Genomic DNA, 14,606 nt, shown 5'->3' on the forward strand with positions numbered 1-14,606 from the left:
CGCGTACCTTACGCCGTAGGCACGCCGTCGATTTAACGCGGAACCATAATTCAAGCTTACGACATGGTTCGTTCAGGGCTGCTCCACGTGTGTCAGTCAGAGGGGGGGCACTGAACCTATTTCGTTTATAAAAAACGAGGTAAACAGCTGCCACTGAAGCGGATAGTTGAGATACGAGATTTGTATTTCCTTACATTATCCAATAAAATATTATTCCCCACGGTATTCACTAAAACAGACTTTTAAAGGCATTAACCGTGCCCCGGGCCACCCCCGCGCTGTCGGCCAGGTGGAACCTCCCGCGCTGCTCGGCTCCCAGGCTTCATCCCTCTTTGTCCGCTGACGAGAGAAGCCCATGCTAATTATGGCAAAATTTGCGTTTTTGAATGAATTATAGTTGAAAAGATGGATCCACGAGCCCACACCGCGTGAGGACTGCTTTGCTGGCAATGAAACACCAGAGCTTTTCATTTTAAAGGACAGCAGAGCAAAGCACCGGAGAAAGGGTACAGTTTTTCCTGCACGACAGTCTGCAAGATGGCTAACTCTGCAGCTAGCCCGCGCTAACCACAGACACACATCCCAGCAGATTGCTATGTCTCAGAAATAATGTGATAGGTACATTAGGAGCACATGTAGAGACAAACGACACACACTTGATTTAATGGTGACATGTTGCTCCTGCTGGATAAACTCAGCCACGTTAAGCTGCAGTAAAGCTGGATGGCCATGTAGCACCTAGCTCCCTGGGCTAGCGAGCTGTTAGCTGCACATCTGTTTGTGATTAGTTCAGAAAAGGGACAGGACAGGGGCAAAATAACTTGTTCTGGGGTCGTGCCAATCAAAGGGATTGCCTGCCACAATCTGATTTCTTCTGATTTCTGGCTAAAACGTCAGATTTTCAGATTATGAAGCTCAAGAATGAGATCAAATCATATTTAGGCAGAAACAACTTTTCATTAACTGTATTTGGCCCTAAATCAATTTTTGGCAGGTGAAAATGCTTATTTTGGTTCTTTTAAAAGAGTTAAAAGCAATCCTGTGAGCTCTAGTGTTTATATTTAAGTGAGATCAAATCATATTTAGGTAGAAACAACTTTTCATTAACTGTATTTGGCCCTAAATCAATTTTTGCTAGGTGAAAATGCCTATTTTGTGTTGTCATGGTCCTTTAAAAGAGTTAAAAGCAATATTATGAAGCTAAGGAATGAGATCAAATCATATTTAGGCAGAAACAACTTTTCATTAACTGTATTTGGCCTTCAATCAATTTTTGGCAGGTGAAAGTGCCTATTTTGTGTTGTAATGGTCCTTTAAAAGAGTTAAAAGCAATCCTGTGAGCTCTAATGTTTATATTATTATTATTTCTTTATTTGGTATGGGCATCACAATTACATAGGACGAACCAAATGCACTGTTTGAGTGTTTTAGCATACATGCTAATTTGCAACACTTGTCCACAGGACGCTTTTAAAAAAGTACAGACAATAAAATATACAATAAAATTAGAGGATGACATAAGATATAAAGCAAAGACAACATAATTCAAGAGCAGAACCAGACCTGACCTATTCATTAGGCACTGTTGTTTAGATTTCAACCATAGTTTGAGTCCTCTGTTGAAAATATTGCCACGCTTTTCTAATTTTAAATTAGTGGGTGAAGAATTCCAGAGTTTTGCACCTTCACACAAAAGACAGACTCACCAAAAGAGGTTTTATACTTTGGGATACGACAATCACCATTGGTCGCGGTTCGTGTGGTTACTATGTTATTATGAAGCTCAAGAATGAGATCAAATCATATTTAGGCAGAAACAACATTTCATTAACTGTAGGGGAGAAATCAGATTCTGGCAGGTAATTACTTTTTGGCATGACACCGGCGTTCAAACCAGGTAGCAAAACAACTAGTTTTTTACGCTCAACTTGCAGAAAGTGACTTGCATCAAGACGAACTTCTGCTTGGCGCTGCGAGCCTGCTCAGTTTTTACCTGGCGATTATTTGGTGACCAAATCCCAGTGTGACAGACACCATGGCGAGTAAAAGCTGCAGCTGGATGGGAGTTTACAGACCCTGGGCCGGCCTCGTACGACCAGATAATCTAGTCCCATTGAATATTGGCAAAAAGTTGTAATTACACTTTCAGCCTTAATTGCATGGTGACCCTGAGGTGCAAAATGCAGCAGCACTGGACAAAAACACAAACTGCTGATAACATTTTAAGACATAAGGTAGTATAAAGATATATTACTTCAGAGAGCTTGATGGCAAAAAATAAAAACACAACAAAAAAAAGAGACAAGAGCAATTAAAAGATTCATATTTTGTAATGCTTAATTTCTGTTATCTTCAAGTGTTTTCTTCCTTTTTTTCCCTGAAATTTTGTTGTGGTTTTACTTGTTTTCCTGTGTTGTGCCCAGTGTTGTTGTGTTTTGCACTTCAGAGTCACAGTAAACATGACCTGAAGGCAGACTCCACATAGTCGGCATAAAGCCTTCAAGACGTCATCATTTTTAACTTTTTTTTTTCTTGCATATGAATGGTGATATGCCACTTCACCAACAGCCATTTTAGCTAATGGCTGCCGAAACGGGGAGACTACTGGCGGGACAAGGAAAACGAAAAGGTAGGAATTGATTTCACCCATTTCCCAATCAGATCGGAGTCATCCATTACTGCGCTGCAATTGGCTGCAATGGTGCTGTTAGCAAATCCCTCTTCGCCTCCCCCATATGTAAACTTCACGACTGTCTCCAGTGGTGGCTATTTCTCCCAGACTTGATCTGTGAACGGGGTTCATGTCTATCTTGCTATCAGTGTACCTTCAATTCCGTTTCCTTGTCCTCATGTCTTAGTCTTTTCCTGTCTCCCTCATTGACCTTACCTCTTTTGCCTCTGTTTGCGGTCTCTCTCCCTCTTTGCCGACGTCATTTTGGTCTGCCTGGGTCATTTGCGATTTAAAGGCTTCATAACCTTGGTGATGATTACGCCTGGATGTTCAGCATTTTGTCTTCATGCCAGTCTTTGTTCCATCATTGAATCCATCTCAACTGTTGGACTTGGAAAAGAGGCCCTAGGTCTAAAGCTGCTCCACTCTGTCACTAAGGGGTATTGGCCAATCCAAATGTGATGCTGCACCTGATTTGTTGGTGGACAAATGGCATGCGACGCAGACATTGTTTCGATCACTTATGGCTCCTGATCTTTGCTCCTTTCCTTACATTTTGTTATTTCAGCTTCACAGATGAAGAGCCCGGAGAAGAAGAAGGCAAGGAAGTCCACGGCTCAGGTAACCTTTTTTCTGTGTGTGTTAGGGATGGGCGGTATGGACTAAAAAATGTATCACGATCATTTCCGGCATTTATTCCGATAACGATAAAAATGACGATAAAAAAAATACCAATTCAACTCCACCTTTGTAACTATAAATCTATCACCACATTCAGTCTTTGGAGCCCCCCAAATCACTGCTCCTAAAAGAATACTAAAGGCGTCAGCAGCACACAACAGTCATGTGGAAGCAGCAGCGGGATGACCAGAGGTGGGGGGGGGGGGGGGGGGGGGGGCGTCAGCAGCACACAACAGTCATGTGGAAGCAGCAGCGGGATGACCAGAGGGGGGGGGGGTGCAGGCAGGCGGAAGCAGGAACAGCAGACATCCATCCACGTAGGCAGGTGGAAGCAGCAATGGGATGACCAGAGGGGGGGGGGGCGGGAACACAGGCCAGAACGCAGCTCCCAAGGCTCCAGCCTGCAAACATGCACAAAAGAGAGAAAAGGGGGGGCCGACACAAGAAACTACAGGAACGATGGACAAAAATGATAGCTATGAGATATTTATAATAAATAAAAATGGTAATGGAGAAGAGAGGCAGGGAAAAGGAGAGGAGAAGAAGGGTGAGAGGATCATGTCGGTGCCCCCCTGCAGCATAAGCCTATAGCAGCATATCTACCGCGAAGCTATATTTGAGACTAACTATTATAGTTTTGTTCTATAGCTGCAACTATGACTACTGACCCTAACACACTAGAGTTTACACTACCTAGAGATTTACCAACACCAGCTAGAGGTTTACTAAACACTAACTATAGGCTTTACTAAACAGAAAGGTTTTAAGTTTAGTTTTAAAGGTGGAGGTGGTGTCAGCCTCCTTAACCCAGATTGGAAGTTGGTTCCAAAGTAATGGTGCCTGATAGCAGAACGCCCGCCCTCCAAATCTACATTTAGATACTCTAGGAACTACGAGTAAACCTGCACTCTGAGAACGGAGAGCTCTGCCAGGAACATAAGGCACTATCAGGTCTTGTAAATACTGCAGAGCTTTGGGCTTTATATGCAAGTAATAAAATTTTAAATTGATGTTTGTTACACAAAAACCTCATCAATGGGAATTTATCTTTCTTTCTTTCTTTCTTTCTTGCTCATATCTTTCTTTCTTTCTTGCTCATATCTTTCTTTCTTTCTGGCTCATTTCTTTCTTTCTTTCTGGCTCATTTCTTTCTTTCTTTCTTTCTGGCTAATTTCTTTCTTTCTGGCTCATTTCCTTCCTTCCTTCCTTCCTTCCTTCCTTCCTTCCTTCCTTCCTTCCTTCCTTCCTTCCTTCACGTACGTTGTGCGTTGATTTAACGCAGAACCATAAATCAGCTTCACACAAAAACGTCATCAACAGGAATTTATCGTTTTTACCACGAGATGACAAATTCTTACCGTGGGGAATTTTTTTGACGGTATATCGTGAACAGTAAAATATCGCCCATTCCTACTGTGTGTGTCATAATTATTCATGTTTCTTTGGTCAGAAAAACTCTTTAACTTTCTTTTTCCTTTAGGCGGCAGGGTTCTCCCACCTCACTGAGTTTGCGCCTCCTCCTACTCCCATGGTGGACCATCTGGTTGCTTCCAACCCATTTGACGATGACTTTAGGCCGCCATCAAGACCTAGCGGGGCAGGTGGACCGGGCGGTGCTCCGTTTCTCCCAAGTCCAGGTGCTGGTGGAGGAGGTGGGTATGGAGGCGGAGGCAGAATGGGAGCAGGTTTGAACTTCATGGGAGGCCCAGGAGGACCGGGAGGTGGTCAGCCCGGGCGCAGGCCTCCCTTCGGCCCTCCGGCTAACGCGGGACCCCACCACCAGCTGGGCTTTGGAGGAATGCCTGGCTTTGGAGGCGGCGGTGGCGGCGGCAGTGGGGGAGGCGGAGGAGGTGGTGGATTCCCTCCGGGCGGCCCTTCTCAGTTCAACATGCCTCCAAACTTCAGTCCACCCATGCACCCTGGGCCCGGATTCAATCCCATGTTATCTCCAGGGAGTATGGGGGGTCCCGGAGGCGGAGGAGGGCCACCCCACCCTCGTTTCGGTATCCCTCCGCAGCAGCAGCACGGACAAGGTGGACACCCGTTCAACAGTTCCCCGTTACCTGGCGGCGGAGGCCCCCGAGGGCCTTTACCTCCCATGGGAGGAGGCATGGGGCCTGGAATGAACATGATGGGGGGTATGGGCGGCGGCCCCGGCGGCAACATGGTGGGAGGAGGGTTGCCTGGGATGCCCCCTCAAGGACAATTCCCTTCGTCACAGGATGGTCCGTACCCCGGGCCCAGTCCACCTGGGCCTGGCAACGAGGACGGAAAGGGTTTTGGGGGAAATGCACCAACTGGGCCCCCTCAGCAGCAGCAGCAGCAGCAGCAGCAACAACAGCAGCAACAGCAGCAACAACAGCAACAACAGGCGCAACAGCAGCAACAACAACAGCAGCAACAACAGCAACAACAACAACAGCAACAACAGCAACAACAACAGCAACAACAACAGCAGCAGCAGCAGCAGCTTAACTTAAATCCAAATGGTCCCCCCACTAATAACCCTGCCCCTGGCCCCACTCCTAACTCCGGCCCAGCCCAGCCCGGGGGAGGCTTCCCTGGCCACCCTGACGTCCAGCAGTCCAGTGCCAGTACACCAGGCCAGCCTCCGTCAGCACCGCCGCAGCCCAACCCCAACTCTTCCCCTACCGGTCCCTTAAACGGCTCAGGCCAGGCCCAACACCCACAGTCCAGTCAGCTCCAGCCGTCCAGCAATACAAACACCCCTAACTCTAACAACTCTAACCAGCAGCAGCAACAATCCACTCCACCACACTCTGCCCCGGGCTCCACTTCTTCTTACAACCAACAGAACAATTCTAGTGGAGGTGGTCCCATGCAAAACGCTGCCTCCAATTCAGGTCAGAACAACATAACCAATAACAATGGAGGCAACACTCCCGGCAGCAACCCCAACCCTCCCTCTAACTCCACCTCCACTCCCAACACCCAGTCCCCCCTGGCTCCCGGTGGCACCGTTTCCTCTACGGGGCCGGGTTCAGGTCCCGGTAAACTCGGTGGTCCTGGCATGGTGTTTCCGTGCGGCCTCTGCATGGCAGAGGTGCACGACGACCAGGATGCTATTCTTTGCGAAGCGTCCTGCCAACGCTGGTTCCACCGTGACTGCACAGGCCTGACAGAACCAGCGTACGGGCTGCTGACTCGAGAGAGCGCCGCCGTTTGGGCCTGTGACTTCTGCATCAAGACCAAGGACATCCAGGCCGTGTTTGTGCGCCAGGGATTAGGTCAGCTGGTAGCAGCTAACGAGAGTTGAAGAGTACGAGAGAAATATCGAGGTGTGACGCACATGGACAAATCTAGACTGATCTAAAACCGAACGACCTGCGTGCCATGTCAGCTACTTGCCCAACGAAGTCTTGGCCAACCCTTTATTCGTTCACTACACAAAGCAGCACACTCACTGATTTTCATGCTTATATATAGCACTTTGAGTGACTCTAGGCAAATGATACCCCCCTTCCACAACGATAGGAGTCAAATCATGATGAATGTTACCTACACAGTTGTTCAGATATCCGCCTGCCAACCAGCACTGACACCAACACACTACCTCAGTTTGTGACTGGCACAGAAGCTTCTGCACTGACTGTGATTGACTCGCCACACATGTGTCACATGTGCATGATGATATTTTCAGCTCACGCACAAATTCACAATGAGAACAAACAAAAATATGACAGATTTCGGTAAATTAAGAAAAAGTAAATTAAGATCAGAAATCATTTCATTTTATTGGATTCATTAATTAATTTGCTACCATAATGCTTCAGTACAGCACTGCCGTATCACATCGTTGGCCTTTTTTTTTTTTTTTTTTTTTTTAAATCAACTGCAACAAGTGAAAAAAAGATTATATACTGCAGTGTAAAATAATCAACTGTATTGTAAATCAAAAGGTTTTACACTTCCCAAACCCCCATACATGCACACATTTTAACTCTTCTTAGTGTACCATTTTGTATCCAGTGCTGATGAATCCAAAGGAGTACCAGGCTGAGATTTTATCCACACCTCACTGGGAGAGGATCTCGCCATCAAAAAAGTTGTAAATATTAAGACAAAAAACATTTGTGTGGAACTTTTCATCATTTGTGAACAAATCGCAGAGTTAACCAATGAACAAAACCATGAGTGTGAAGCTTTGTGTGTTGGTTGTATACTGTACAGGACATTTTTTTTTTTTTTTATACAGTACATTTGAGTCATGCATTATTTTTATCTCTGCAGTACACATGAATTGTGAAATCAGTGCTTTTTCAATGGTGTTGGCATAGCAAGTAGTGACATCATGTCATATCAGATGTGCTTAGTCCTTGAAAATGAAAAAAAATAAAACATAAACAAGGGGATGCATGTGAACCAATGCAGTAACTTTATTCTCTGGTTTCTGCACTGCAGGAGACCTTGAACTAGACCAAATAAGTAAAGAATGGAAGAAAAAAAATACCAACGTTCCCATTTTTCTCACAATACATGGTGTTTATGATGCCCCCACACCCCCCGGTTCTTGTTTTGTCTTAATTCATTGTCCGAGTTGCCTTTCTTTCAGCTGTTCCTTTTTTTGTTTTGTGCTGGTATTTGTGCGGTGTTGTTGCTCGGATATGGTGTGCCCCCTGGTGGAACCAGTGAGTCCTACACCAGGTGGAGAAAGGAGAGGTACTTATTTCTGAAGTAAAGCCTTTTTTTTCTTTTTGTCTTCTTGTCAGTCTATTTTTATTACTTTTTTAAAAATTTGTTTGCTAATCATTGTATTAAAATGAGGGTTGAAAACTCATTGAAATGAATAATTCCTTTTTCATAAGGGCTTTGTTGACTAATTTTTGTGAGAAATCAAGAGACTTTCAAGAAAATGAATGAAAACTAAATTAGTTTTAACAATGCATTTTAAGTAAAATGTTATTGTGTGTACATGAGCAAAGTACGGCCCGAGGGTTGGAGGTGGTCACCATTGAATCTAAATGCAGAACTTAATAAATTAAATCATATCAGCAGAAAGAAAAAAAAATTAAAAACATCACATTTCAGTTGTGATTGTTACGGTTACTGAAACAACTTTATACTGCCACTTTAATATACTAGGAGCGCAGTGGTTATGTTTGTTTTAGACTCAAGGCCAGTAATGCAGTTGTTTGCTTTTTTGACGGAACTGCCGTGAACAAATATTTATTTAAAGAGTATGAAAGAGAATATGTTCATTTTAACAACTATTTGTCAAGTATTGATCAAACAGCAATGCATTATATAAATTTAGAGTATGAATATGTTCACGGAGTAGATTGAAGTGTTTGAGCTTGCAAAGTACGGTGCAGGGTTGTCACTGATGTAAAAGAAGTGGAAGGTCTCATAATTCTTTTCAGTGTACTTTCAATGTACTGTACATGCAATATGCTTTCCCAAAACTGCATATTACATATTACCATTAAGAGTCAATCATCCGTACAAACAATGTTTACATTTAATAATTCGATGTTCCAATGTGGGGCCTTTATGACTATTTTGAATAAGCAAATATAGCCCAACACCGAAGAAAAACGCCTACTCCTGGTCTATTGGTAAGAGGGTAAGATGCTAAATTTACTTAACAGGCTTAAAAAGAAACACAAAATTGAGAAAGATGCTTTTAAGTGCCCCAACTATCATAAAGGAGAAAAGTACTACTTAGTGTTGATCTAATAACTACAGGACTGTCTCAGAAAATTAGAATATTGTGATAAAGTTCTTTATTTTCTGTAATGCAATTAAAAAAACTAAAATGTCATACATTCTGGATTCATTACAAATCAACTGAAATATTTCAAGCCTTTTATTATTTGAATATTGCTTGGCTTACAGTTTAAGATTAAGATTCCCAGAATATTCAAATTTTTTGAGATAGGATATTTGAGTTTTCTTAAACTGTAAGCCATGATCAGCAATATTAAAATAATAAAAGGCTTGCAACATTTCAGTTGATTTGTAATGAATCCAGAATGTATGACATTTTTGTTTTTGTAATTGCATTACAGAAAATCACAATATTCTACATTTCTGAGACAGTCCTGTATAAACGCCATTGTTTTCTTTTTTTTTTTACTCTGTTGCTGAGTATCATCAGTAATCCCTCATCATCTGTGGTGGACGTGAACGTACCAATATGGAAAACGCCGCCATGCAAAAATATTTTCGATTGAACCCATGCATGTGCAGCTGAAGTAGGTCACGGTGGCTGTGCTGGTCCACACTAAAGGGTGATTTATGGTTCCGCGTTACACCAACGCAGAGCCTACGGTGCGTGTCTCCACGTACCCTACGCCGCAGGCTCTGCGTCGATTTAACGCAGATCCATAAATCAGCCTTCAGTAGATGACCATAGGCCACGCCCCCCGTGAGCCGCTGACCAATCAGATCGCAGCGGAGGCGGGGCTACAGCTGCCCGACGCGCTGGCAACAGGTTCCACTGGCAGCGGGACTAATTTCCCCGATGTCCCCTCTTCACTGAAACACATCCTCCCATCCCATCAGAGCGCTTCAGATGAGCCACACCTGACCGAGGAAGACATCTTTGGATTATATTTGCAGGTGCAGTAAAATGTACTATGATGCAGTGCGAATATTAGACCACTTGTCCGCTAATTACTAAACGGAGACTCCGGTGCGCAAGGTGCGTAAAGTGGGGAAAGTATGAGCCGTGTAGGACTCCCTGTTCACCTGAGCCAGCAGTTTATAACATTTACAAAAGCTGAAATGGACACCTGTAGCTTCGCTCTAGAGTTTAGCAGCAGCTTTATCACGAAAATTAAAAAAATAAGGTGTTTATGTATGTATGTTGTCCGCTTTTCGGAGGTTTGGATGCAGTTGTCCGTGTCGGCGTGTTGTTGCGCGCACTGCGCTGTTTAATCGGATCTGTGTGCGCTGGGTAAAGCGGATATGCCGGGTTATAATGGGTCATAATGGGTTGCAATGCTGAATGCTTCAGTGGGCAGGTGAATATGCTGGTCCCAGTCTGCCCAGTAGCTCATGGACGGGGTAAACAAGCCACTGGTTTCGACGCGCACCGATACTGGCTGACCGGACAGGTGGGTGTGACGCAATTAATGAGGAGCAGACAGGTGAGACAGGGAATGATTCTCTCTGAGAGACTCTGTTAGAAAACAGGTTGCTTTTATACATAAAGTTCTGATTAAAGTTTGTTTAACATGAGGTCAATGGAGTATGTTTCAGCGTTACATAAAATAAGCCTCGCATCCTTACTTGCTTTGTAGATTATGGCTGATTTATTATCAGCACTGTTGTTTCTTTTTTGTATATTTTGAAATAAGTTGTTCCAGAAATAGTCCTGCCTGGGGCCACACTTCCAGTTCACCCTGAGCATGCATCTCTTTTAATGGGGGACTACTTTATCATGTTGCTGCTATTTAAATAAGACAACCAGCCATCCCTTCACAAACAAAGCCCTATGTGTGGGTTAGTGTGCCAAAAGGTGTTGGATTTTAATTATTTATTTTATAAATTTTATTTATTTATTTATAGTGATTACTATTTTCTTTTTTGTTCAGTTTCACAGTTGTATATCTAAGCTTGGTTCTGTTTTGGTTTGTTTTGTTTTTTAATTCCCAAAACTGCTTTCCAAGTGAGTCTTTACTCAATATTGTAAAATTATTATAATTCTGACTAAAGTATTACATTAAGGTGTCTGGTTTTTACCTTAAATTTTGCATATTCATTTGGGTTACAAATACCCAGCCAACACTTTTGTGTGAAGCCCATCTAAGATTTAAATAGCCTAAAAAATTGGGCCCAAATGGGATTGTCCACTGGTTCACTTATGTGGTTGGTCCAAGTCGGACCCACATAAGACCCATTTTATGTCCAAGTCCATTCATCATCCATGTTTTCTGAGCAGAACCATTAGCAGGAACTCAAATAGGACCGACATTGGCAACCCCATTGGGAAATGTATTTTTCAGCCCATTAGATGGGCCCCACATACTAATGTTGCTGGGCTGTTTTCATGATTGAATGAATTGTTAACCCTTTAATCTATTATTATTATTATTATTATTATTATTAATGATCAAAATGTACAGTTGCAGATGCGAGTCAGTGTAAACAGTTTCTGCTCAATAATCATAACTGTTAAATATATTTGGACTGAATAATATATACAGACTTTCAAGCTCAGCTATCTTAGCAAGTGGTTGTTGAATCAACTCCAACTCAAGTACATAAGTGCATGAAAACATTCCAGAGAAAGTTTTAGAAAATAGGAAGGTATGGGCCAGGTCCAGATGTAAATGGAGAAAGCCTGTTTGGTAGGGAGAGAGGAGCAAGTGATGGCTGATTGGCCAGTTTGGTCACATTCCTGTCTCTGCTACCTTCTGTAGTGACAAAGCTTTTCCTTGTTACACGTGAGAGAAAGAGCGTGCTATGTGAAGGTTGTCTTGAACTAGTTGGTCCTCACTCACCCAATGTCAACAGCTCAGTCCCTAGCTCATCCACCTAGTAGTTTATTTACAAAGTTTAAGGAACATTTAGTGTATATGTAAGTGTGTAAACTGGTGGATGAGAACTACCATACCAGAACATATTCTAGCTACTCCTGTCCACTTTGAAAAGCAGTATTTCAGCTGTTATGTTTCAAAATAAAAGTTGAAAAATTCTGCAGCGGCTAAATTTGCCTGATTTATATCCCACAGTAAATGCAAAGATTAAGTTTATATTTAACTGCATGAATATTTAATTGTAAGTGTTGCAACGCAATTTTATATATATACTGTTCCGACCAGTACTCGAGTTGTAAAAAAAACAATCAGGGGGGATGGTGGATTTTATCATATGGGGACAGATAATTGTGCTGATTACAAATAATATAATATATTACAAATAATAGCACTGACCAAAACATCTGCAGAAATACTGCGGGAATGACATAGCAGCAGTTAAATGCAGCCTTCTGTAAGCTTTAAATATCCACTGGGCTTACATCAAATACATCAAAACACAACAATAAAAAACATTTTTCTGAACTTATCAATATAACTCTGTCCTTCACAGGATAAGTAAAATGGATCACTGCAAAAACTCACAATCTTAACAAGAATAATTGTCTTATTTCTAGTTAAAATGTCTCATTTTAGTAAAAAAAATCTCATTACACTTAAAACAAGACTAATCACTGGAAAAAACAACCATTTTCACCTGTTTCAAGTAGATTTTCACTTGAAATAAGTAGAAAAATCTGCCAGTGGAACAAGATTTTTTTTGCTTGTAATGAGAAGATAAATCTTGTCCCACTGGCAGATTTTCCTACTTATTTCAAATGAAAATTTACCTGAAACAGGTGAAAATTGTCACATTTCTCTGGTGTTATTTTTCTGGTGATGACTCTAAATGTTGAAATAGCAGTAAAACCACATTCATTGATGAAATGACATAAGGGATGGAAAGGGGGGATGTCAGTTTTACAGGGGGGATGATTTGGACCGTTTTTATTTCAGGGGGGATGCCACCCCCCCTCAACTCCAGTACTGGTTCCGACTACATACTAAAATGAATAAAGGATGCTGGATGGCATTGTTATGCTATTGGATGGACACCCATCTGACACAATGTCTTCCACAAGCCTATCTCTTCTGCTTTGTTCTCACTTGTAAAACGTAATGGTTAGAAGTGGAAAACATGTTTTAATCTTCACGGATTGTGGTGTAGCAGAATTGCTCTTGGAAACTGCCCCACACAAAACAGCAGCCTTCAGATACATTGCCATCTCCATTTTATTGGCTTTAGATTGTAACGCAACCATAACAGGTGAGGGGGACAGTCAGGCAGACATTGGCTAGTGATGGGCATTTTTAAACCTTCACATTATTGTTTTGACGTCTCCAAACCTGGTTGCCTGTTCTCATGTTGAAAAAGTATGCTGTTAATTTGTTTCCATTATGTTTTCTTCGCTTAGTCTCCACGTTTGTGGGCAGTTTTCCACATGTGCAGCCTTTACAACCAATGCTGACTCACTTCTCAGTTTTTTGTCCTAATCTTCTCCTATTATACAAATGCAAACCATGCGTGATATTGAAAGGGGACACCTGGAATCCCAAGAATGTTTCTCTTTTAAGAAAAAAGACAAAGTCCAACTTTGATCCACTAATCTAATCTGGAGGTGGTGGAGGTTCTGTACGTTACACTATAACCACTAGTTATGTAGCGCAGGTTACATTTTAATCCCAGGGGAGAGGGGTCTGTGAGTGCTGCTGGAGGCACTGGCAAATTAATGACACTGGATGGGATGTGTGGAGCTAAAATCAACATTTGCACAGCCTGAATACCAACATCTCTGTGCGCTAGAGCAACACTTCCTTTTATATGATAATGTGATAGCAGCAACAGAAGAGTGATTCACTATACTTCACTAACGAAGATGCTCAGAGGAGCAGTGCTTATTAGATGGACTGCAACCATATGAAAGATGCATTGCAGGTGTGTGTGTGTGTGTGTGTGTGTGTGTGTGTGTGTGTGTGTGTGTGTGTGTGTCTGTGTGTGTCTGTGTGTGTATGTGTGTGTGTTTCCAGTTCAAAGTAAACAGTCCATGCCTGAATGGCTCTACTCTGAAGTTTGGTGGCTGGGAGGACCAGCAGCAGAGAGAGGAGGGGAGGCCCATTCCTGACACTTCCCTCTGGGTTTAATGCTCCACAAAGCTTGGACAATGAGAGGAGTATTTGCCCTCTTATTTTAATTTCAGAGCATATGAGGTGGCATGCTTAGGTTATGCTATTAAAATAATATCTGCCAAAGTTTTAAAGGTTTGTTTTTCCCTTTCTGTTTCTCCCAAAATTATTTATCTGCCTTTCCTTGAAAACTAAATGCAAACGTACAATGATTTTAGCTCCCCAGATGAGTCCAGTTGTGGTGGTTTTCTTTGGCGCTTTACTGTGTAGTCTATAATGAAAAGGTGCTTTTTACTTTGTCCTCATCTACCTCTCACCCTTTGCAATAACAACTCCCGTAACTAAATGTGGGTTCCATTGACTGTGTTTACATGCAGTCAATAACCCTTTTAAAATCCGAATATTAGCAATAACCCGGTTTTGCACAGCCATGTAAACACCAATATCCTGAATTTGCTCATATTCATATGTAAACGTAGTCAGACAGACTTGGAAAAATGTCCCAAATTTGTTTTAGAATTGCCCAAATTATGTGTACCTTTTGTACAATATGAAATATTACCATCAAAACATGTGTATCTCTTGTT

The 14,606-nt window shown here is 42.4% G+C and overlaps 2 protein-coding genes across 7 annotated transcripts in view; both read left to right on the forward strand.

The window, feature by feature from the left end:
- The first annotated feature begins 318 nt into the window (after positions 1-318).
- pygo2 (pygopus homolog 2 (Drosophila)) lies at positions 319-8,150 on the forward strand. Of its 2 annotated transcripts, XM_061742279.1 has the most exons (4): positions 319-506; positions 2,569-2,629; positions 3,240-3,292; positions 4,833-8,150. In XM_061742279.1, the coding sequence occupies exons 2-4, from the start codon at positions 2,581-2,583 to the stop codon at positions 6,627-6,629; spliced, it is 1,899 nt and encodes a 632-aa protein (XP_061598263.1). In that variant the 5' UTR covers positions 319-506; positions 2,569-2,580; the 3' UTR covers positions 6,630-8,150. The 2 variants fall into 2 exon arrangements, with proteins under 2 accessions (XP_061598263.1, XP_061598264.1); XM_061742280.1 differs by lacking the exon at positions 2,569-2,629.
- Positions 8,151-9,818: 1,668 nt separating this feature from the next.
- The window catches only part of cgnb (cingulin b), a 42,863-nt gene continuing 38,075 nt past the window's right edge, over positions 9,819-14,606 (forward strand). For 4 of the 5 annotated variants that reach the window (XM_061742283.1, XM_061742285.1, XM_061742287.1 and 1 more), the window contains exon 1: positions 9,909-10,016. The gene's annotated coding sequence lies outside the window, so the exon portion shown is untranslated. Of the gene's footprint in view, positions 10,017-14,606 lie in introns of all 5 variants that reach the window. The other variant, XM_061742284.1, reaches the window with a different exon arrangement.

The sequence above is a fragment of the Cololabis saira genome, chromosome 15 (assembly GCF_033807715.1).
Source record: "Cololabis saira isolate AMF1-May2022 chromosome 15, fColSai1.1, whole genome shotgun sequence".
Taxonomy (NCBI): Eukaryota; Metazoa; Chordata; class Actinopteri; order Beloniformes; family Belonidae; genus Cololabis; species Cololabis saira.